The 25,334-nt window shown below is 32.7% G+C and overlaps 2 protein-coding genes across 12 annotated transcripts; one reads left to right on the top strand and one right to left on the bottom strand.

The window, feature by feature from the left end:
- Positions 1-30: 30 nt before the first annotated feature.
- LOC127068226 (uncharacterized) lies at positions 31-7,280 on the top strand. The gene is made up of 2 exons (XM_051004077.1): positions 31-736; positions 2,775-7,280. Exon 2 carries the CDS (start codon positions 2,790-2,792, stop codon positions 6,720-6,722), a length of 3,933 nt encoding a protein of 1,310 aa, XP_050860034.1. The 5' UTR covers positions 31-736; positions 2,775-2,789; the 3' UTR covers positions 6,723-7,280.
- Positions 7,281-7,418: 138 nt separating this feature from the next.
- On the bottom strand, positions 7,419-24,668 carry LOC127068166 (intersectin-1). 11 transcript variants are annotated; one of them, XM_051003968.1, is made up of 36 exons: positions 24,522-24,668; positions 24,093-24,149; positions 23,694-23,847; positions 23,469-23,617; positions 23,178-23,399; positions 22,741-22,836; positions 21,990-22,058; positions 21,536-21,712; positions 21,398-21,424; positions 20,679-20,843; positions 20,197-20,557; positions 19,903-20,116; positions 19,666-19,817; positions 19,467-19,589; positions 19,253-19,391; positions 18,875-19,189; positions 18,419-18,793; positions 18,189-18,346; positions 17,916-18,117; positions 17,548-17,844; positions 17,367-17,471; positions 16,924-17,019; positions 16,515-16,652; positions 16,297-16,423; positions 16,030-16,194; positions 11,368-11,495; positions 11,127-11,233; positions 10,994-11,066; positions 10,710-10,916; positions 10,546-10,629; positions 10,312-10,467; positions 10,089-10,226; positions 9,758-10,004; positions 9,444-9,518; positions 8,608-8,781; positions 7,419-8,526 (listed from the first exon to the last, which is right to left on the bottom strand). In XM_051003968.1, exons 2-36 carry the CDS (start codon positions 24,112-24,114, stop codon positions 8,375-8,377), a joined length of 5,589 nt encoding a protein of 1,862 aa, XP_050859925.1. In that variant the 5' UTR covers positions 24,115-24,149; positions 24,522-24,668; the 3' UTR covers positions 7,419-8,374. The 11 variants fall into 11 exon arrangements, with proteins under 11 accessions (XP_050859925.1, XP_050859903.1, XP_050859914.1 ...); XM_051003946.1 differs by having other exon boundaries at positions 24,269-24,622; XM_051003957.1 differs by lacking the exon at positions 9,444-9,518 and adding an exon at positions 9,153-9,227 and having other exon boundaries at positions 24,269-24,622.
- Between the last annotated feature and the right edge of the window lie 666 nt (positions 24,669-25,334).

The following is a 25,334-nucleotide window of genomic DNA, read 5'->3' as shown; positions in this document are numbered from 1 at the left end:
AAAAAAAAAAAAAAACATGGAATTGGATTATTGGAATCTATTGAAATTTGTAAATGGTGGTGGAATCGAAGATGCACATCGGTTCTTGGCCAAATTCGTCGAGCCAACGATTAAATCAGGAACGAGAAACTCATTCGTATTGCGAGGCTTCCCTTTACGAACATCAACGCAAGGAACGTCGCTTTCTTCGGGCACCTTTTCCTCTTCCACCTCTTTCTACTCTTCTTCCTTCTCCTCCACCACCTTCTCTTATACAGTTTCGTCCTCTTCTTACCATCAGTGGCTTCTACCTCATCGTCTTCCTGCTACCATCACAATGTCCATCCTCTTCAGTCGACGCGTGACCTTCTCGCGGACCGTAGAGAGAGAGTTTCCGTGAACTGCGAGTGTTTGATCCTTAAAAGCGAGCACCGCATCTTTCCAGAGCGGCCAGCTCTCGCTTTTGCGTTAAAGGAGGAAGAGGGACGGAGTCCCTCGAGATCGCGATCGATCATCCATCGAGTTCTTTTTTATTCTTTTTTTTTTTCTTTCTCTTTATCTCTTTTTTTTCTCTTTCTTTCTCTCTCTCTCTCTTTTTCTTTTTATTTCGCATAATATACCTAAGATTCCTACGAGAATCAAGCACGTGTCGACTCGTTCACTTATGGATCAATAAAGAGGAGTGTGAGTAATTGACCGGTTCATTCTTGTTGGTGATCTAAGAGCGTTCATCTTTCCTCGTTCTTCGATTTATCAGGTAAATATAATAATTTATGAGAAATTTGAAGAATTGGAAGGATTTAAATTTGACTAAATTAAATTCAATGATATAAATTCTATTAAAAAATCAACGTGATAACATTAGGTAGATATACGTTGGCGAAGATTTTCTTATTATCGTATAAAATGTTAGAATTCATAAAAGAAGATGTAATCATATGCCGTTGACATCAGGTCGTTTATAAGAAAGAGGAAGTGGTTAGAACGAAGTAATTTATCTGAACTATGTAGAAGGAATCTTCTTTTTCTTACATTTTCTTATAAGGTTCATTTAATTATACTAATGTATATATCATAGGTGAAATTTGTTCTCAGTCTTTACAATCAATATTGAAAAGAAATAGAAAATTGATACAAATTGTTTTATGACGTGAGGAAAAATCACGTGCGAGGAGATACTAAAAAATTAATTAAAATTCATGTAGAAAGACACGAAGTTAATTAGAAAGTAGCACGTATAATTCTTGTATACGCGGAAATATCTATTTAGTACGCGTTGATAAGGCTGAACGGATGTCGATGATTCATGTCATCGTACTCAAAACCGCATTCAAGGATGGAACAGCCGAAACTTCTGAGGAAGTAGGTCAATTCGAGTTACGTTATGCCTAAGATAGGGTCACGGTCAGGCTCATGGTCCAGGACCGAAAAAGACCTTGAACGATTTTAGAACTCATCGAAATAATCCGAGGTCGTTTCACCGCCCACATAAATACCCGTTCGTCGACCCGCGTCTATCTTTTACGGTCAACGCTCTCATTTTTCTCGCGGTCATACCGGAGAGCGTCGTCATTAAAATAACGCGAACGAACGATATCGAATCGGTAATGAATTCGTAAATACGAATTGATAATGGTAATGGTATAGTAAAAAAAAAAAAAAATTATAAAATAATAAATATTATATACCAGTAAAGTAAAATTCTATATATATATGTATATACATTTATTATAATCAAATATTATAATATAGAAAATACTGATAATAATATGCATATAGTTTTGTATTTTTGATTAAATTTAAAGATCAACAAAAGAGTGGCATTAAAAAAAAAAAAGAACAAAGGAATCCACAGTAAATATGCATGGTAAATCGTAAAACAGTATTCCTTTCGGATGTTTCATTCCTGGTATCGAAAGCCCGCTCGAAAGTGCGAGTAACGAAATGCTAATGCCAAATACGGCGCCCGAAGCTGATGTTGTTGGCTGGTGTGTGCCGTAGTCTCAACAAAACCTAGTAGAATGTCGTGCGAGAGCAATGAAAGAGAAGAAAGAAGAACGGGAAAAGAATACGAAACCCGTTAGCTGCTGGAACACGATTCCGTTCGACGTGAGACGCGATGCTCGTTTACTCGTAGTCTTTTTTATTTTTTATCAACTGATAGTGTGTTTGCGGTTATATCGCAAGAAATGTAATTGATGTTTGAAATATTATTGTGTTGTCCAAAAAAGACATTCTTATTAAAATGATCGTCCCTTTAAAATTCTATTTTTATTTATTTATTGTTTCTTTCGAAGTTAGCTCTACTTGTTTTCTCTTTTCATCATCTTCACTTTACGTATTATTATCCGTTATTAGCCGTTCGAAACTTTATTCATATTCATTAGAACATCCGATGATATATACGAAGCAACGGTGACGCGTTTTTACAGTAACGCAATTAAATGTCACGACAAATCCGGTATATGCATACGTGTGTACTATAAAACGAACATAAGATCTACATACGTACGCATCGGATAGGTTGTAAATGTAGGTCACGAAGGACGGTCAGACCTTCCTTATTACTTTTCCTATGCTTCTGCTTAGAGATCCCGCTACTTGAGAAGGAAAGAAGTTAAAAAAAAGGATTTAAATAGGATGGGACGTATAGCACATCCTTCAAATTTAATAATAGCTTACGATTAAATAGTTTCCGTTTTGCAAAATAGAGATAAGATATAAAAAGATTTGCAGCAGATTGAATTAATGAAGCAAATCGTTTGTTAATTAGTATTTCTGTCAAATCGTTTCAGATATCTACGAGAAAGATGCGTGCCATCCTGTTGATGTTATTAATGACACTAGCCAGTGCTAGTAAAGTGGTTAACGAGTACCTGATGGGTGGTCATTTGGACAACAATGATCCGAAAACGAAAACTCAGATGGACGAGCGCGAGTACGCATCTTTGGGAAGATCGACTCTACTGGACGCCCTTGACCTAGATCTCGATGCCGAAGAAAGCACTGTCGGTTCTTTCTCTCTGGCCAAGGACGATGAAGGTCCACGATATGGGCCACCATTTTCCTTCGCTTTCAACGGTGGGAGACCTTTTTCTTTAGAAAAAGATCCCATTACCGGAAAAATTGATTACGAGAAAGCACCGGCAGTGAAAATCTTAAATTACACTGACCGTTACGAGGAAAATGATGATAATGACAAGGATAGAGAAACAAGCGAAATGTCACCGGAAGAGGATGCTGATTTGCACGCGAAGAAAAAGAAAATCGAAAATAAGGATCCCGACGATGTTAGTCCGAACGAGATAAATCCGAATTCACCGAGTTTTCACGACTTTCTCAATCTTCCCGTTCGTTATTCCTCCGATAAATATAACAAGGATAAGTATCCATTGATTTCGAGTTCGTACGCGAACACGAAGGTTCAAAGTGGCTCGAACAGCTATAGCACGTACAATCATAGACCTTATCATCGAGAAACTACTTTATATTATCCTGTTAAAAAAACATATATCCCAAAAGCAAGTACTACAACGACAACGACGACTACTACTACTACTACTACTACCACCACCATGAAACCAACTACGTTACGTCCATCGACGATGTCTACGACTGTACCAACAACTACCACAACGACGACTACTATGCCTTCGACTACAATGTCTACTACAACAAAAGCACCACCCGTTACCACTTGGAAACCATCTAGCACAAGTACCGTACGATATACGATAGATAATAGTAATGATTATGAAGACATTCTTTCTTCGTTCAACATTCCAATAAAGAAATTTCAAGAAACGATAAACTCCGATCATCATACTCCAAATAATCTTGCAGTACCTTCTCACAGAGAACCAGCAGTACAATTACCTCCGAAAAAAGAAGAGTACGATATGTATGAGGATTATGACATGCACGAAGAATCAAACGAAGAGCAGGATTATTCTTTCGATAAGGAAGTACCTAAAGAACCAATAAGTTCAAGTACAATATCAGCTCCACCGAATTTTATGATTTCGAATACAACTTCATCATCTACTCAATCAAGCGTTACTACACCTGAAAGTACTACGATGAAATCGACTATATTGTTTTCCACTCCGGCTCCATCATCACCATCGAGCAATATTGTATCTACCCATCCACTACAATTCCAGGTTGTCCCACATCCAGTTACTTCGATGTCTATCGATTCTGATGATCGAGAACTTCCAACCTTTGAGAATGTTGTTGATAATCGAAGACCTGGCATTTTGGATGGGATGATTTCCAATGCGGGAGGACATCAGGTTATTCATCAACGACCGCTCGGAATGGGTGGACAAATTCTAGTAGGAAGTACGAGTAATATTGTTGTTCCACCGGATCAGGATACGGTGTCTTTCGTACTTGGAAACAGGCAAAATGTGGAGGGTGGAGGCTACTACTCGCCTGGTACAGCGATCGGTGAGAATCCTTATGGAGGTTTGACAGGTGCGGAGGCTTCCTTTAGACCGATATATGGTGAAGTGTCAACTGGTCAAGATGGTTATGACCTTGAGACAGATCCACAGAGAACGGTAGCCCTTCCATCGGTAGCCGTTGAATCTAATTTCGGATATGGTCCTCAAAAATGGTGGCCACCGAATTCAGGACCACCTTTAAAAAATAGTAACGAAATCGAATCATCAAAAATACAATCCTCTATCGTTCGGGGTACTATGCTCATAGAACAGAAAGATGTTCGAAATGAAGAAAAGGATCCTAACCGCGTAGCTTTTCCTAAAACGGAAGAAGAAAAATATCCGGTTGAAGAACACATTGTCATTATTAACGAAGCTGATGGTACGGTTCAAGAGCTCCCACCTTCAACAACGACACTGCCTCCGAAAACTAAGCCAGATTCTGTTTCAACAGTAGACGATCATCTTCCTCAACTTTCTGAAAATCTTACACCACCCGCCGAAAGACCAAGGCCACCTCCACCGTACTATTTCCATCATCAACATGGTGGAACTGCAAGACCCGATTACCCAAGACCACCTCAAAGGCTTCCTTTACCTCCTGCACGTGGAAAACCATTTCCTCCGCCTCCTCTTCCTCCTCCTATATCTGATTCCTTAGCGATTCGAAGACGACCATATCCCTCTGACACAAAATTACCGAACATATTGCCACAATTTAGGCCAAACGCAAAAGTTTCACATGGTCATCGTAATCCGGAGAACATAGGTACAATACCAGCACCGCAAGCATATCCTAATAGGATTAGACAACCGTCTCACGTTCATCCACTATCGAGAAGGCCCATACCACCAGCCCTGTCATACCTTCAAAGATTAAATCCACCCCCACCACCGATCCATGCCATTAGACTCGCTGGATCATCTTCTACAATAGCAGAAAACATTGCCCCTGTTCAGGAAAGTGAGACAACGATCAAGAGATTTCGTCACCCAGCAGCGGTACAACCAACTTCCAGAGGAGAGAGCGACGAGAATACAAATCAGCCAAATCGGTTGCCAGGTCAAAAGCAGAAATTGCGCTTGGAGGACGAAGAGACGTCCGAGCGTTATTCTGAGGAACCACCTCAGATGCCACCAAGACCACCTTTGTTTCCACGGCGTAGAACGGCAGATCCACCACGGGTAACCACCTTGCAAATGATCCAACAACGAGGAGAGCTCGAAGAAGAGGACGAGGCAACGGGTTTGGCATCTTCCAGTAATAACGATCCAGATCAGGACACTAAGAACACGATGGTTCAGGAGATGGAACGTAGAAAGGATGTTCGTGATTCAGTAGCTGAGGCACCGGTTTACGTAGTATATCCTGTGAACACAGCGGTTAACATAGATCCTGACGATTCTGCGGACAAAGACGAGAGTGTGGTAGTAGGAACTAGAGGACCACATCGTCCTCTTCCACCGGAGACTCTTCTTCGAGACGACAAGGATAGAGAGAAGATCAACGAAGAAGAGTCGACGATGATCGATCTTTACAACGGTCGTCCGATCGGAGATTTTTCTTATTCTCTTGATAGAGTAGATTCTTCCATATATGCTGGACCCGTGAGAGAGACTCCCATACTTGTTCCGAGCGATCAACGTCATGAAAATCGTCCGTCGAACGAAAGGGACGAGGAAAAGGAAGATGGTGATCACGTAAACGTTATACCTTATCTTCAAGATTTTGTACCTTTCTCGAGAAGAAAAAGCGAGGGCGTTATCTCGGCAACTCTTCATCGTATGCCAAACAACAATCATCCTTCGTCTACGCCAATAGCTTATGTCTACACGCCTACGGCTGAAGCGTCTCATCGTCTGGACGTCGACGTTAAAGATGATGGCTCGAAAATAAATAGAAACGATCAACGACCGGTTCTCTTGCCCTCTCAGCAACCCTCCAGTTCTTCGAGTTCTGCACCATCCCCTCAGAATTTCATGGCACCGTTTGTAGCCAGCCTGAGAGCCGAGGCCCCAGCTAAAAATGGTTGGAATGTTGTTGTTATCGAGTCTAAGGATAAAGCGACATCCGATGATGAGAAGACCGATGATGTTGTCGATACCGACGATGAATCGTCGAAGAAAAGCGAATTCGATCCGGAAAACTTCAAACCACAACTTTTCGGTGGTTTTAAACCCATTTTCGAATTTCCTATGGACAATGACGAGGGCACGGAAGGACGTGAAAACAATAACGATAATTCCTCGATACCGAAAAACGTACAGGAGGAGACTGTTGATCCTGCTGCTTGATGAAAAATTGGAATTATAGGGAATTTATGAATATCACAAAATATAAATTATTCGTTTGGAATGCTTCTTTTATTTCTTTTGGCGTTTCTCATCTTAGATTACATCGATTATTTATCCAAACTAGGAAAAATAGTAGAAACAGTATAAATATAAAAAAAAAGTATAAAAAAACATCATGTGTTATAAATTAGAATTATTTAATATGCGTACTGAATTTTTTAAATATTCGACGTACAGTTTAATTTAAGAAGATTAGACACATCGAAGAAACGCGAAAAGAAATTTTCAAAGAAGAAGCATTTCAAAATCTCGCGTTGGGGTGGTTGGGATCTATCAATTGATCATTACGGGGAAAAATACAAAAAAAAAACAGCGCGCGATTAGAGTGCCTTAGTTCTTCGATGATACCAATTGTATCAGGATCATTGAAGCTTCTTTTATTAAGTATATAAAAATCATATGAATAATGATCGATATGTCTCATTTCATTTATGAAATACTATACAATCTTCACGAGATATTTCTCATTTGTGTATTAAGATCATATATGAAATTAAATCGGAACGTATCTCGTGATAATAATATTAATTACACGTATTTATTTAATTATTATAATTTATATATTAAAATATATTTATATATACGTACTTGTAGACCGCAAGTATCACGTTGACTGAAGAGTGTAGAATATCTATGTAATAGTATATATTATATTTATGTATTAAATTTTCTTTCATATTAATAATGTAATTGTAAAATACATCGATGTTTTTCAATAGCAGCCATAGATATAACATATCACGAATAAAATCCTAAACAATTTTATTCTTTATTCTCTCTTTATTCATATAAACGCTCTTGTAAATGAAATGCTGTCTCTAATACATTTAGTACAAAAAGTAATCTTTACAATTATGTCGCATAGATATATATTATATAATATATATATAATATAATATATAGTATAATATATATAGTATAATATATATAATATATTATAGATAATATATAATATATATAATATATAACATTTTATAAACTGTACATTCATATATTGATATATATATATATATATATATATATATATATATATATATATATCGCACATGAATCTTACATGTAACATGCATTTTATAATATTTATATAATACTGAACATATGTTAATCCGCCGGAAAAACCTTCACGTGTTACAAAAAAAAAAAAAGTAAGAAAAAATAATTCAACTATTTTTGATTACTCTTTGATTTTGTTGTATAAATGATTATATAAAAACAGGAATCACTAAGTTTGTTCACAACAATTAAAATATTTTCAGCAATTCTAATATTATATCGATTCATGATTGCAAATGATTGAACTATCTTTAATTCTCGTATATCACATTGTCATTAAAAATATTAGATATAAAATATTACGATACAAATTTGTTCATAGTCTATGATCAATGACAAACATTAATACATTTATTCCTTATGAAAAAATCTTGTGATCAATCTTTAGAAACACACATCTCTTTGCAAAGATAACGACTCATTTAAAAGTTTATCTCTCTGGCAGTGAGCGCTTTTAAACGTCATAAATTTGTACGTGTATTTGTCAATAAAAAATATATTATTATATTTAAAAATAATGAAAAATGATAGTTTACCTTTTATCTACTACCGAATAAGCGAAGGTCTAATTTTAATATAACATCACCTCTTTCAACTTCTCGTAACCTGAACCGTTGTAGAATAGGTCCGCAAGAATCTTTACTGTCTCTCATGATATCTGCTACCTTAATCTCTGCACGGCCCAAAAATTCTGCGTTAGAAATATTTTATTAAAATGTATAAACATATGAAGTAAAATTTATACATAGGTCGTAAATAATATAAAATATACCATCCGGACTATAATAGCCTTTATCAAATACTGTGATGCAAAGAGTATCTTCGAGTAAATCCTTGACTTGAAACTGCATAGATGTATCCCATAAAGGACAATCTGTCCCTGAAACAACACTAGTTCTTTCTTCTTGGGATCCCATTGAAACTTTGCAGAATGTATTACATTTTCCTGTTTGAAAATTATTCACAATTATTATAATTAAAATTATAAATATACCATTATATTATATTTATATTTTACATATTGTTTTAATAATTTATTTAAAATTTATTTTATAATATAATTTCTGATAGAGCTTTTACATAGCATGATGCTTATTTGTATACATAAAACATGTAAATCATAAGTTTAAGACAGAAAGAAAGAAGATTGAAGTGCATTCAATGCTGCATATTAATTAGAAAGAGTTATTAAGCTTATTAAATTAATGCATGCAGTTAAAAAGACGTTAGAATACTATATTATAAATGATACATTTTTTATTTTATTACGTACGAAATGGGAAATAATATACATTGCTGGAAAATGTAAAGCTTTACCTCTTTTTTTTATAATAAGTTCTTCAGCTTCCACTACAACTAATCGAAGATAGCCTTGAGGTGGTCTCCTACGAACTATAATCATGCAATATTCTGTTAGTAAATACTACAAGGAATGAAGCATTAGAAGTGTCATTTTATTGCCATATGAATTATTTTCCTCTGATGTCCACTGTTTTTGTCCTCTTGATAAGGTTTTAAGACACATGCAATTATATAGAAGCAAAAATAACAATAAAGCATGAAAGCAAGCACAACTGCAAGCAACAAAAAAAACATGCAGTTGCTTACCGGATGGTGCTTTCAGATTGGAGCCTTCAAACACAGTAACAAGAATGCGTCCACATGCTCCAAATTGCGCCTGCTCTGTTTATCCATATACGTGACACATTATTGCACATTTTTATATCTTAATTGATAAAGTAGACAATTCCAGAAACAAAAAGCATCAAATGGAAAGCTAACAAATCGTAGCTATGTAGGGATTTGTTTACTTACGATTTCATTGTCGTAAGTCATTTTGGAAACAAGACTAATTACTTGTAATATGAAAATGATAAACGTATAGACAATGATATGGCAGATGTTGTGAAAACGAAACTCACTAGATCGCTGTCTCTGTAAACGTGTCTTCTCATTTTCCATAAATGTTTTGCGTGCTTCTGTAATTCTTTTCATCCATAATGAACATTCACTCGCGGATGGTGCCACTAATATTATTGGCTTTTTTGAATCTCTAAGTCTCAAAGTTTTGGATGTATTATCTGAGACTTCAAAACCATTTATACTTCCACTTCCACTTCCACTTGTATCTAAATCGGATAGCAATGATAATTCATTAAGAAATATCGGCTGCAAGATGAAATCAAAATTAATTTTAATTATTTTAGTAACATTTATCATTTTTTTTTTTTTATAGAGGATTCATTAATATACCTTCCTATACATTTTAAATCTTTGGTGCTCGTTACGCTCGAACGAAAATTGTTGTCCACTTGGCAAAGATTTTGTCGGTTGTGCAAATAATAAAAAATCATTTGTTAGAAAACTGACGAGTTCTTTTCCACTCTTGGCCTGATGTAAATATTTAAATTAATTCGTAATAATAATCTGCCTAATATAATTATACTTAAGGTAAAATATTATCATTTTATCACACCTTATGAAGAATACCATAATGTAATAATTTTCTTGGTCCTAGTGAATTAGTTAAAGAATTAAATACAAGTGGTTCTTCAAGACCATCACATACGACATGATTTTGCAACCATTCTAATCTATCACTATTTTCTTTTTCTCTTACACCTTCATTTACCTAACAAAAAATAAAATACATTAGATAAAAGGAATAGTTTTTTATGAAATAAATTTGATATTTTAATAGTAATTTTACTTGTGTACAAAATTCTTCAGCTTTAGCTAATGCTTCTTGAAGATATTGTCTATCTGGATGATCATGTGGCGTGTGTTCTAAAATCTGTAATTACCATTAAAATAAATTAATATATAAACTGTATTTAAGAACAAAGAAGCATTAATAAAAAAAAAAAACCTTACTTTATTAATAATAAGTGGATATTTTGTTATCCTTTGCATAGGTTTGATTAAAAATGAACTAAGTGGCATTCCTTTGGTCCTTGGATCTTGCTGACAAACATGTGCAACTTCAACAAATTCTGGTAAAGTTTCTGTTAATCGTTGAAGATATACAGCAGCAGATATTTGACAACTACAAAATCGTATATAAGCTGACATTCTTGGTATCTGAAAGTTTATTCAATATAAAAAATAAATAATTCTATGAAATTAGAAATATTTTTTCATAGTAAACACTAACATACATTTTCACATAAAATATCACCAATCATTCTAACAATCCCACCTTCACTGTTTTCTCTTCTTATTCTTAAAGTCCTATAAATAAGAAAAGTTAATATTCATACTTTTCTTGTTTTATTCTTTTAAATTTATTACCTTAAAAAATTATCATTACAGGCTATAATATCTCTCCAATTTACAAAGATTTTATCCACCTCATCTAAAGTTAAAACTAGACTTTCAATGAGAGGTTTTTCAAATACCTATAAAATTAAATAGAAATTAAGACAAGAACATTTTATAAATAAGAACAAAATTAGTATGAATAATGCATGTATATAGAATTATAAATGTTTTTTTTTTTTCAGTAATATAAATATGATATAATAAAACATACCTCATGCACTAGCCTCATGTCTTCTATATATGCTTGTTCAGTTGTAATAAGTTCTTTTATATACTCTTGACGTTTTCTCTCCATTGGATCAAGCCTTGCCATCAATAGTTCAGTTGTCAGCTTACTTGCTACACATAAAATTTATAAAAGCATTTTCTGGATTATTTTATTATACTTAAATTTGTTATAAAATCATTTTTGTTTTAAGGATATATTATCCAATTGGGAAGGTCATCGTCTTAGAAACAAAAAAATATTTTGGCTTTACGACAAAATAAAACAATTTATTTTACCTCTACAAAAAAGACTAAAGAACAGTATCAGAAAATAAATAAGGAAAATTAGTGATATTTAAAAGAAAATATTCTGTTCATTTATGCCATGTATATTAATTTAGATTTGATAATATAGATTATAAATAATCTTATACGAATATAATAAACTTTTCATAAAATATTTGGAAAGCAGGAACCTCATCTAGAACAAACACGCTTGAATAAACTTAGAAGAAGTATACATATCATGTTTGGGTAATACTGAATGACACACACTTGGTCCGCACTACAGTACTTTACAACAGATAGATACTTTATTTCAATCAGCGTTTTTAAAGAACGTGTCTGCATATGTGTATAGATATGTATACATATGTATAAGAACGAATTTGTATATATGCATGTGAGAAGACAAGAGCAAGTCATATGAAGTATGAACAAAATCCATATAAAATTAAGCAGTGACTTGTGATTTTGTTCAAACTCTCACAATGTCCTCCGTGGAGAAGTACATATTGTTTTACTGAGATTCATTTATGAGATTTAATATTACAACAAACAATGTGGATAGACTGCAAATGGTAACAATCTTAGAGATAATAAGCGCTACACAGGTATTTCTCTAAAGATAATCAGTTGCACAACTTGCTTTACACATCATCAACATGTTTAGATAAAGATTACATTGGGCGTATATTTAGAGTACTTAACAATAAGCACACAATTTTTGCAATGTATCAGATGTATTTATACACATATTTGCTAAGCTGTATATAGAATGTGTAAAAGGATAATTTGTATATAAATACACTGATGATTTATTGTGCGCTTGTTTGTTTTTCTTTTTTTTTTTTTTAGTTATATGGAACCAGTAGTTATATCTTCGTTTATCTGTTCATTTTTATGCAATCTAAATAATTAAAAAAATAAATAATTAATAACATTAAAACAAAGATTTCATATGATTCATCAAAATCAAATACAATACTATCACATTATAAAGTTAAAATCTGAATATAAAATAAATAAGAAATTATTAAAATAATTATACAGTATCATTGAATATTAGCAAATTATATGTAAATAAATTATTTCAAGATATTCATTGCAATACCTTTGTTTCTTTCATGATTTTTTAAACAGAATGTAGAAAATGATGAAAAAACTGGTTCATTGCAAAGTAATGTTACTCAACGAATCACTCGCGACCAATTAAATCATTTATTTGATCCGAGAGTAATGTGTCACTGATGTTATAAAAATGACTGACATTGTTTTAGGCTCTATAATAAAAGGCTGTGAAGAAGGAGCTAATTGCGTTTAGAGACCAACAGAAAACAATTGATAAAGTTAAATAAATAGAAACAAATTACATTTACAAATAAACTGTATTAAGGGAAGCTAAACATTATTGACGTATATATATGTATATATATGTATATATACATATAAATATATATATATACACACACATACATATTGCATACATTTTTTCTTTTTATCCACAGATTGTTTAAATTAGAAAATAACGAGAATGTAATTTTAAAAAATTAGGTATAGAAGATAACAGGATTAATAATATTTGCATAACGATTCGATTATGTGTTTGTGTTAGGGATACTGAACTTAAATTATTAATATATGAAACATATGAAAAAAATGTAACACATTTTGTAGCTCCTTCTCTGCTTATTTTGTATAAAGAAATCGTCTAGAAGTGGCCTTCCTTTCATTACATAACTATCAAATTTCTGCTCTAGGCCTGGTCATGATGCAGTTACAATACAAATCGCGTTTTTTTTGTTTAATATCAGAAAACAGCATCATTGATGATGCCGTTGGGCAGTTTCAACAATAAGTGAATGATAATATTTTCACGCTTTCGTACATCAAAAACACTTTGGGAAGCAATATTGTATTGAAGAAGGCAGGGATGACAAACTTAATAAGATTACAACAATTTTTTTTAAAGATTAAGAAACATTTAACACTTAAAGCCCGGTGATCATGAATTTAACAGCCTTAATTCTCCTATAAGTATTAGAATGTTCTTATCTATAGGATAAACATTTAAACATTAAATATGATGAATAGCCATTTCCAATGTGAACATAGACCTATATTGCCTTTTATGGCAAGCTTCTGGTATCCTGTAACATTAAAATATGTTACTGTTATACTTCGATGCTTTATAATCTTTGCATTTTATATTTTTAAGAAAAAGCAACATATATAATATATTTTAATAATCCGGGCTCAAAGTGTCACTTGTATATCAATGCAAGACATATTACTAAAATTTCTATTCTTGTTTGACCATATCAAATTTTAAGTTTAACTTAAATATTAAGTAACAGTGGCATAATATATTTAAGCCATTTTTATTACTTCTAAAATGAAAATGCCAAATATTCAATAATATTTGTCCTTGATTCCACATTGGAGTATATAGTGAACTGAGGTAGACCTTGGTGCATATATCAGGTAATATTGATGGTATTTGCATCATGATTTATAATCAATGTCTCTTTACATGCGTATACTATTTTATGCATAATGTATTACGCACAATGCCAGTGACAAAATCATTCCAAGATATTGAAAAGTTAAAACGCCTAATGCTGATAGTGGCAAACTTGAACTGACAATGAGAACAAGGGAATAAAGAACCCTGCACCACAGGAAAAGGACTTGCATTATACGGATTAATACAAAGACAAAGAACCGGCCCTGAGTCTTTCTCAATCTCTTTTTTCTCCCTCTCCCTTTTTCTTTTTTGCCCACTGTCTCCTCCGTCGAGACTTCTGGTTGTTATACGCCGTGCTGAGTAGGATCTGCTATTCATTCTTATTGCACTTCAGATGTTTTTATTTTAGCCTGCAATGCTGCGGTGCTGCTCTGCTATCCTTTAAGCTGCGTGTTAAGCAGATGCGAAATACAACAATTAGTAAAGGAAAATCATTAAGTATTGTGTCAAATAATCTGATATAATCGAGGTAGCTGTTTTTTCATATACTAACAGTTACTATTAATAAATGGATTCGTATATGTAAACTTCAGAGATGTAGACACATTCCAATTAGTAATAATAATAGCAAAAATAAAGATTAATAATAAATTATTTGGAGATAAGAAATTGGAGAATAGTTATAAAACCAAAATGTTTAAATATGAATTTAAATATAGAATATCATAAATGAATATTATAAAAACATGGCTAAAATAAAACAACTATACCCTATTATCACGATTTATAAAAAGTATGCAAAACATCGATCTATGTGCGAAGTATTTTTTGACTAAATTATTCAAATATAGCAAACAGAATTAACATTACTGATAGAAGAATGAAACGGCTACCTCAAACGGACAGACGGACGGACAGGCAGGCATGCAGGCAGACAAGCAAGCTCTTTTTTCACAATTAGAAAGAATGGTATCATACAATTATTGTAAGACTATAAAGGGTACAATAAGTAACATGTGTTACTTTTTAAGCTAGCTATAAAAGACAATTTTACAAGAAAGGATGATAGCTGCACCGAAGCAATAAGCAGACATGGTAACTATTATAAGTAATAACAAAAAATTTTGCCATTTCATACAATATTTCCCATTATTTAATACAATGAGATAAGGAAACGATATAAATGTCGAAGAAATCCATAGATATTATTCTATTAGATATGGAACTCTCTCTTAATAATATTAAATATGATATAAGCAATATATGCCTATATTCATTACCTTCCTAATCTATAAAACAATAAATAGACAATTCTTATAGAAATCTTCGAAGAGTGTTTCCTATATAAAATTAAATTAATTAAAAAGACGAGATTATTATATTAAACAAAACATTATCATACGATAAATTCATATAAACTACAAATAATTTTTTATGTATTATAACAAATATAAAGTTCGTGTAAAGTGAAACTTATACAAACAAAATGTAACGTAATTTTAATACCCTTTTAATAAATTTGTTAATAAGTTAAATTTTTTTTTTATAAATGCATACGTTTGCAGATCGTTAGAAATATGTAATTTCTTTTTTAATAAGATGACATTTTGTTATTATAGCAATTAAATTTTCCTGACGGTCGTCCATCTATCCGTATATATGTAAAATAGATTTTATGTTTCTTAGTCTATATATTTAATCAATTATAATAATTTAATATACTAACTGTTAACTTATACATGAATTTACTGATATAAAATTATTTATAGAGGAGGGAATATGCAGATTTTCTTTATTCTGAAATATTTCAAGAAGGTTTGCATAAAAACTACTTATATCCATATAATATAAAGTTACAAAACATTACATATAATATTTTGTTCATAAGAATGATAAAGAGTAGAATTTTGGAATACTTACACATAGGAGAGACATAATTGCTAGGAAAGACTCCAGAAACTCCATTCAATTCGCCTTTCCACCATGTTGCTTCATCTTTGGCAAGCACTGTTATAACATCACCTTTCTCAAACGTTAATTCATCTTCATTTTGTGCCTGGTATGGATATAAAGCCATAACACGTTCTGTAAATATACCAATATTACTTAGCAATATAATCATAAATAAATATGAAATTTAATACTATTGATTATACATATATATATATAGTACTATCATCAACTTACCAACATTTGGATCTGTTGGTGAATCTTGATATCCGTGAGAAACTGGTGTACTTCTATTACTGCTACTAGTTAGTGGTTTAACATAAGATGCTGGGAACCAACCAATTTGTCTCTTTTTTCCACGTGCCTGTTATATGAATATGAAATAAATAAATTATTGGTAGTATGAAACAAAATATATCTATATAAGCATATTCTGTACAATTAATAACAAATACCTGAAGTTCTCCTTCCCACCATCCACTATCCGTTTTTTTACGAATCATTATTAATTGTCCTCTTTGTAGATCTAATTGCTCAGCACTAGTAGCTTGATAGGGTGCAATAACTTGTACAATTTCAGGCTTTCTTCCTCTCTATACAGGCAAACAAAGTAAGAAATAACATTTATAAAAGATATTTATAAATATTAACGTATACATGATACTAAAAAAAAAAAGAAATAATATCACATTATTAATGATTAAGCACGCGACAAATTACTCTTTGCAAACAGCAAAATACCTTGTGATACTGTAGTGCCAGGACATCAGCGGCATAAGCAATTAAATGCCATAAAATATGAAACTTATATATATACTTCACAAAATTTTAAAATTAATTAAGAGCTATATTTGTACTTTTTACCTGTTGAGCAGACATAGCAGTGAAGTCAGGTAACTCTGCTCTATCTTCTGCAGCTGCTCTCTCATCTTCGAGCTGTTCTGCAGTTTTTTCCAATTGCTAAACAAATGCACAAGAATCTAGCTTACTGTCTAACGTTTAACTACTTGTTAAATATATGTAACTATTCAATACAATTTTAATAACACAATTTCTATTACTTTACTATAATAAATATACTTCAAACGATTTGTTAGTATAGCAAGATTACTAGTCAATATAGAATACAAAAAATTTCAAATTTTGGTCATGATATTAGTTACTCAATATTGCTACAGCTTGATTTGTATGTTACTGAAATTATCTATTAGTTGTTATATACATTTAGTATATTTTTTATTATAATAGTACCGATAACATTATTATTATCTTAAATAAAAAATTTAAAAAATCATATAGTTACGTACTGATGGCGTTTGCGCTGTGGTAATAGTTGTATCTTCTTGACTTTCTATTGCATTAGTAATTACAGTGGTATTTTGTTCAGTAGCATTAGTAGACAAAGGAACATCCTGCACACACATACATCAGTAATATACAATTATAAAAATACATTTTAACACAATTTGTTTCTCTTGCAAAAAATACCTGAGTAGGTGCATCGCATTTCTCTACGTAATTGGAAGGGAAAATTCCAGTTCTGTCTCCTATGCATCCTGTCCACCAATCTCCCTCTTTTTTGATGACTAAAATAACTTCACCCTGATTAAAACTAAGATCACCAGTTTCGGTTGAAGCATATTGGTAAAGTGCAACATAATATTCGTTGAGACCATCATCCACAGAAGCAACAAGATCTTTATCATTAGTAATAGTTTCTTTTACATATGATTTAGGGAACCAACCTTTACTTCCATTACTTAATTCACCGTACCACCAATCATTCTATAAAATAATTTATATGTAGAAAATGACACGTATTTAATTTAACCGTACATATATCTAGATATATTAACCTGTTGTTCAATAACGTTAATAGCATCTCCTTTATCTAAAGAAAGATGTTGTTCTGTAGTAGGACGATACTGATACAAGGCAGTTGCTTGTATATTACAAGCAATACCTAATCCTAAGGTTGGTACTATAGCTTCAACGGTAGGAGCTTCACCACCGAGAGATCCTGCATCGGAGACATTTTCGGGAACTTCAGCGATACCTCTGCAGCAGAAAGTTCAATAAATAACAGATTTGTTGAGATATATCAATCATTTAAATAGATTCTAACATACTCTAATGTTCGCTTTTCGACGCTATCCTGCTGCATGAATGTGCTGTCAGTACTAACATTAGAATCTATTGGTTCGACATACGATTCCGGGAACCAACCGGTATGACCACGTATTTCACCAGCCATCCATCCAGGTTCTGCATTTTGAACAGGTGGTACCTATAACAACAAATAAACTTGTTTATTTGTAGCTAATATTTTTCATAAGTTCTTTTTATATATATAGCTTACCAAAATAATATCACCAGGTTGAAATGAAATTTCATCTTGATTCCTTGCTACAAATTCATATAATGCTCTGTATTTCATAACTCCCGCATTAGGCTTTTCTGTTGTATTTGTAATAATAGCGGTATCGTTAACAGGCCAATCATTATCATTAATCGTAGTTCCAGTGTCGCCCCAAGCATTGTCACCCCACGCTGATGTTGTATAATCTGTTGCAACACCTGTTCCAATACTTGCTCTCAGTTCTAAAACTTTCGTTTTCTTCTCCTCAAACGTAACGTATAATTTTTTACAATCTGCTGCTAAATTTTTCATTTGCGTTTTTATATCTTCAAGTTGACCATTATTATTTTCTATATCAGACATTTTAGCATCAATCTACAAATTTATGAAATATTAAAATATCACGAAATTTTGCCTATTACTTTGTATCATACATCTACTATATCATATATGTACCTGTTGTTGCAAATCGGCAATTTTATCTTTCATTTGCTTGAGAGTTATTTGTTTGCTATCGAATGCCATTTTTATCGCTTCCTGTCCTGCAGCATCTTGAGCAGCGTTTAGTTTATTCTTTGCTTCTATTCTTGCTTTTTCCTGACTAAGTGCTAGTAACCTTTGATTTTGTTCACGAAGTTTATTTTTTAACACTATCGTTTCTTGCAATTGCGAATCGCGAGTTGATCTCATTCCATCGATCGTTGTTTTTACACTTGAGACACCAACCCGAGTATCACAAATCTTTTGCGATAATTCTTTCACTTTATCATTCTGCAACATGTATAACAATGTTATATGTAACTAAAATATAATTAATTTATATTATATATTTACCAATGTTCCAAGCTCTATAGTTAGAGTTTGATTCTTCGCTTTTAATTTAAGTAAAACATCTTGTTCCTTTTGCCTCTGTGCTTGAAGTTCCTGCGATTTCTGTTTTTCCCATTCTAAGTGTCTCTGTCTCTCCATTTCTCTGTTTATAATTGCATTTGTTTTAGTATATTTCATTGTTTAGTATTTATTATAGCTTCAAAATATTTTTACTTACTTTCTTGCAGCTTCTCTCTGTTCGTGAGCACGTTTTCGTTGTTCTTCCTTTTCTTGTTCAATTTCTTTTTGCCTTAACATTTGTTTCTCAATTTCCGCTTGTCGACGTCTTTCTTGCTCCATTCTATAACAAAGAAAAAATTAATAAAATTAATAAATCATACACGTTATAACGTTTTTAACTTATTTTATATATTTACTTAATCTTTTCTTGTTTTTCTGCTTCCTCCCTCTCTTTTCGTTCGCGTTCCTCTTGTTCTTTTCGTTGGATTTCTAAAAGAGCTTTACGTCTACGTTCTAGTTCTGCTTGTCCTTTTTCAAAGTTCTCCTTTCGTTTGTCTTCAAATGAAGTCTTTATACAAAATGAATGTAAGATATAATAAAAGGGATATGTGTCGAATTATAACGTACAAAGTGTTGGACGTAATGAATTATACCTGTGGCATACCAGCAGATGGATCGATACTTTCTACAGATCCTTGTGATTGTGTCAAGCTACCTTGACGTTGTCGTCTAAATGTGGGAGGAATAAGTTCCAATGGAAGAGTATTGGGAATTTGTTCACCTGCTTTAGCTAAATCACATAAATGCATTGCCAATACAAATTCGTCGGAACCTAAACGGCCATCGGAATCCATATCTGCTAATGCCCTGAAAGTAAATGTATCTCAAAATAATTTGTAGAATCATGGTTATAAGATTTATATGTTATAATTTTAAAATAAATGTACCATATACGTGCTAGTATTGATTGAGGTAATTGTGACTGCACCATTATATTCCTGGCTTGAGGCCCAGACAAAAATCCAGATCTTGTCCTATCCCAGGTATTAAATAATTGAGTATATTTTAATTTTGTTTGATGAGGTACTGCCCATTCTATAGATTGTGGAGATCCGACTGAATGTTGACTATGCTGAGAATCTACAGAACCCACTCTATCTATACTTGGTGGTCTAGCAGTTGTACTTAATGGTGTACATGTGGATACTGGTGTATGAATAGTTGTACCATTTACTGGTGGCACACCGCTTGTTGTTGATGATACTAATGGTAGACCTACAACTGGAGATGTCGATACAACACCTGTACCTGTGCCAATAAAGTATATATTTATGATCTTTCACTTGTCCACTTATGGCAAAACGTTATCTTGTTTATTAATTTTATTAATATGCAAATCAATTTTTATAAGATATTATTTATAAAATACCAGTAGCCATTGGAGCAATGGATGGTATAATAGTACTCCCTCCTGTCATTGGAGCAACCATGCTAGTACAGAGTGGTTGCATTGGCATTGTTTGTCCCATACCAAAGGCAGCAATTGGAGTTGGATTTGTATTTAAAGGTGCAATTGGAGCTACTGCTGGAGCACCTGTTACGAAAAACTATTTGTAAAAGACAAATACAATTTTTTTTTGTATCAAAGCAAACATAGCTTAAAGATATATATACACACACGTACACACGTTATCACACTAATATGAAAAATTACAGGCAACTGACAAATAACTATCTTGTTATGAAGATGATTAGATCGATTTCACAGAAAATTTTTAATAATTGAAAAAGAGCAATATATAGGAATTTCTGCTCTACACAAGGTTGTAATATAGGAAAAAATTATTATATTCATTAAATTTGTAGAGAAGCATCATAGAAATTATTTAACAAATGTACTTATTAAAATACTTTTCAAAAAGAGTTTAAAAATTAATGACTCATATTACATTATCATAAAGTATTCTGTAATAAATAAAACAACAGCATTAAATATTGCTGCTACAGATGTAATGATAATGAGCATAAAAGGAACAAATATATAATAGTATTTAGAGGCAATAGTCTAAACTATTTTTGACATTAGCAGAAAGCACTTTGCTAATTGTAATACAGTACTTCCTGTACAATCTTTTTTTCTTAGTATACCTTCTGATAAATCAAGATCGAGTAAATCTGTAATAAAAAAAATTAAATAAAGGTAACAGTTAATAAGTATGCAGAACATTTCATTTCTTAAATTATTTAAAAAAATATATTTTATATGTATTAAGTAATATTTTTTACCTATAGCGGAACTTGTCATTGGTTGTATTGGCTGAATTGGTTGAATAGGAGGTACAATAGATGTAGCAGCAGTTGGCAGAACTTTGGCTGGAGACATTGCAGCAACTGGACTATTTGGAAATGAAGGTGGTGCCGGCTTTGGTGGTGGAACATTTGTGGCAGTTGCAAAATTAGTTCCTGAAATACATTTACATAATTTTATATATAAAGATAATATCAAAATATATGTAAAAAAGATAGTGTCATAACATTCACTTTCTTTAGCAAACACAAACATTTAACATTGACTTAATAAAAAGGAATCATTTCTTTGGAATTCAGGTACATAATGCTTCATTTTTTACTCGAAGAAAAAATTTCAAATAAATATACTGTCATATATTTAGCATATACAACGTACATTGTTTCTGTAATCGTTAAAATTTTGAAATTATTTCTTCATTTTTACACATACCAATACTAGAAGGTGGTGTTGGTCTTTGAGGTGGACCAGTGCTTGGTGTACTTGTGGAAGGCACGATTCCTTTTTTTGCAGCACAAATAGAGGCGTTGTTAAAGGTTTTACAGAAAAATAATCGTTTCTTTAAAAAAGAATATAATTTACAAAGAAAAGATTATTTATGAATAATAAGAGGAAGCCATAGAGCACAAAATATAGTTTGTAAAATTAGGAAATCTGTAAACTTCTTAAAGCTTTGTAAATATAGTAAAAAGAAAGTATAAAGTAAACAAGTTATCTATAAATTATAAACACAGATATTTATAAAGATATATTCATACAATTTTTGTGTTTAAGAAGTAAGATAATACCATACTAATTACATTTAATAAATATAGGAAATTCAGCATACACATATTTCTTGCTGTAACATATATGGATTGTTCTGAGTTTTGTAAAAATAATGCTAAATATCATTAGTATGTAATAAAAATGTTAAATTGAAGTAAATATTGAAAGATAGTTGAAAGGTTTGTTCTTCTTTGTTAGATTTATAAATTACTGCATTCACACTCTGATTCACCTTTCAAAATGCATTGCTGTATCATGCTGTCACTAAAGCCATTCAGAGAAGAATAAAGAGAATTTTTTAAGAATAAATAAACGGACTAAATTTCAAAAAGCAAATATGAAAAAGCTTGTCATATATAGAATACAATTAGTCACATAGATTAATACGAACGAACATTCAGTACTTTTAACATACCCACAGAGGGTGGTGCAGGTCGAGCAGGTGGCTTTGATGGTGTGTGAGTTGTGGCATGTATATTGCTGGCCACATTCTGTCTATTTTGTCGCGATGCTGTATAGTATGATGCATAAGTTATATGTAGAAATATGTTGCTGATTAATCCATATATATTTTGTTTTATATTTAAGCAAAAGAATTAGTGACAATACTAATCGTTAGAATTCTGCAGTGAGAATAGTTTGTGTAGCACAAATAGTGGATTATCTAATCATTCCACAATGTTTATGCTCAATGGCATAGCTTGGATATGCTAATATGCCTGATCGAAGTAGATTAAATAATGATAGTGTATATGCTTGCGAGTTTTTTATGAATTATTATTGTATATTATGATGTGCAGCTACATGAAGACATACCCAAGATTTCAAAATCAAATAAGTCAACAAAGTTACCTGGTAAAGTCATAGGTGATGCAGGTGTAGCTGGACGTCCTGTTGTTCCATTGGATGGTGGGCCTATCAAAGGTCGTGCCGGAGGAGTACTAACCGGTACCATACCGACTAATGGTTGCACTGGTACAGTTCCAGTGGCACCCAAATTAACTAGGGAAGCAATGTTATTTTGGGTTGGTATAGTAGCTGCACCATTAGTTAAGCCAACTGCATTATTACCTGCTGAGAAATAATTATCTTTATCGACAAAATCAATAATTTATTTGTGCTAATTAATGAAGCATTACTTACTGGTGGAAACAGACTTCAAACTTTGAATAAGAGATGGAGGTAATGTTTTAGGAATTTCAAACCCTTGTAGTTTTAAAGTGATCAATTTGCAAGCAATGCAAAATTCGTTTATATCCATCTTTCCATCTGCATCTGTATCCGATAATGTCCTATAAAAGATTTGTTATGAAATGAGTGATTTCCTTATATAACAAGTACTTTATATGCGTTAAAGAGATCTTATACCATATTTGACCAAGAACAACAGGAGGAAGTTCTGATCTTAAGAGAAGACCTTTTGCTTGTACACCAGTAATAATCCCGTTGATCGGCCTTAAAGACTCAAATTGTTGTTGATATCTTGCTCGTTCTCTTGGATGAATCATCCAGGGATCCATACCTATAAAAAAAGTATTCCGATTATATTCATAGGAAACTATATATTATTGCTATCGATTTTTGTGTTACGCTGATAAAGTTAGCGCCCTCTTGTATAGAAAATCAAATATATATCGAAACAATTGAAATGTGGTAACATTTGAAAAGCGATTGATTTACTATCGTCATTGAAAAAAGAGAATTCCAGAAAAATATAAAACTTAGGAGTTATTGATATTGAAAGATATTGATATTGAAACTACATACCCGGAGTTTGAGTATTTGCCATAATCGTACACCCCTAATCAAGCAAGCGGGCTGTATCTGGAAGAAAAACATAGTATGATATCCAAGGAAATACTTCAGGAATTTGTAAGAGACGTTACGTTTTTTCAAGGTTAGGTCACGACGATCGATGTCGGTCGCGATGGCTCGAGTATTACCTTGAGATAAAAGAACAGGCTGTACGCTATCAATTTAGCGTTTATCCTACCAACAATAAGACCCAATTAAGAGGATAAGCGCGCAGGGGGAATTGTGATCTTGAAGATTGATCGGGGCGCGAACACGAATGTATAGGAACCAATGGTTTTTCCTTTTTGCAAGGCATGCGAACGCAAAAAATGTCTAGTCGTCTCTTGGATTTTTTATAGCGCATCGGCGCGAGCTTAAACGATCGAATACATAATTCTTTACCGAGAAACGGTAGCCTCCTTCCGCGAGAAACACGTCCAAGAAACTCCGAGAAATCGACAGACGGATCGCGGGTCGGCCCACACTGACTGACGTACGTCACTTTGATCCTGCTCGGTTAACCTCGGAAATCTTCGGCAAGAATCGATAGACCGTACGGCGCGACGTCGGCAATCTTCAAACGCGTTCGGCTCTCGCGACAAACGATTTGAATTTTCTCGCGCCAGAACGCGACCGATCGTCTCATGCGTTTAAGGAGACGTCTCTTTTGTATTTAGGTCGAGTGGGAACGAATCGATGAAACGTAATCGTAAAATTATCTCCTGTCCGCAAAGTAAAATGTCTTTATTGTACAAGATAATGTTTCCGTATTAATGTGTATATTTTATTTTTTATAAGTGATTATACGTGTACTTCATATTTTTTTGTATGTTTGTATCTTTTTTTGTTTTTATTTGTATTGTATTATCGCAGATACGATAACCTTTAAAAAGATTCTAAGAGCACTTATATTCATTTCAATTAATCGATCGCAATATAAATTTCATCTACAAAATAATCTTGTCTCATAATTTGAACTATTAGAATTGAAAAAACAAAGATATTATCTTATAATAGAGTTGATGAATCAACAACAAATAACTATTGACAATGCTAGATCGTATTATATGTTAATTGATTTAAACAAAATTTTGCGCCCTCGCACCCAGGACGAATCGTACGAAATTGCAATCGCATCGTAGTGACCGCGTCCTTGACGATACGTACGTTCCGTAGTTGCATACGCGACCTGAAAATTATAAAGTTCCGACCGTC

Source organism: Vespula vulgaris, chromosome 1, assembly GCF_905475345.1.
Source record: "Vespula vulgaris chromosome 1, iyVesVulg1.1, whole genome shotgun sequence".
NCBI lineage: Eukaryota > Metazoa > Arthropoda > Insecta > Hymenoptera > Vespidae > Vespula > Vespula vulgaris.
This window is presented reverse-complemented; position numbering and strand designations above follow the sequence as displayed.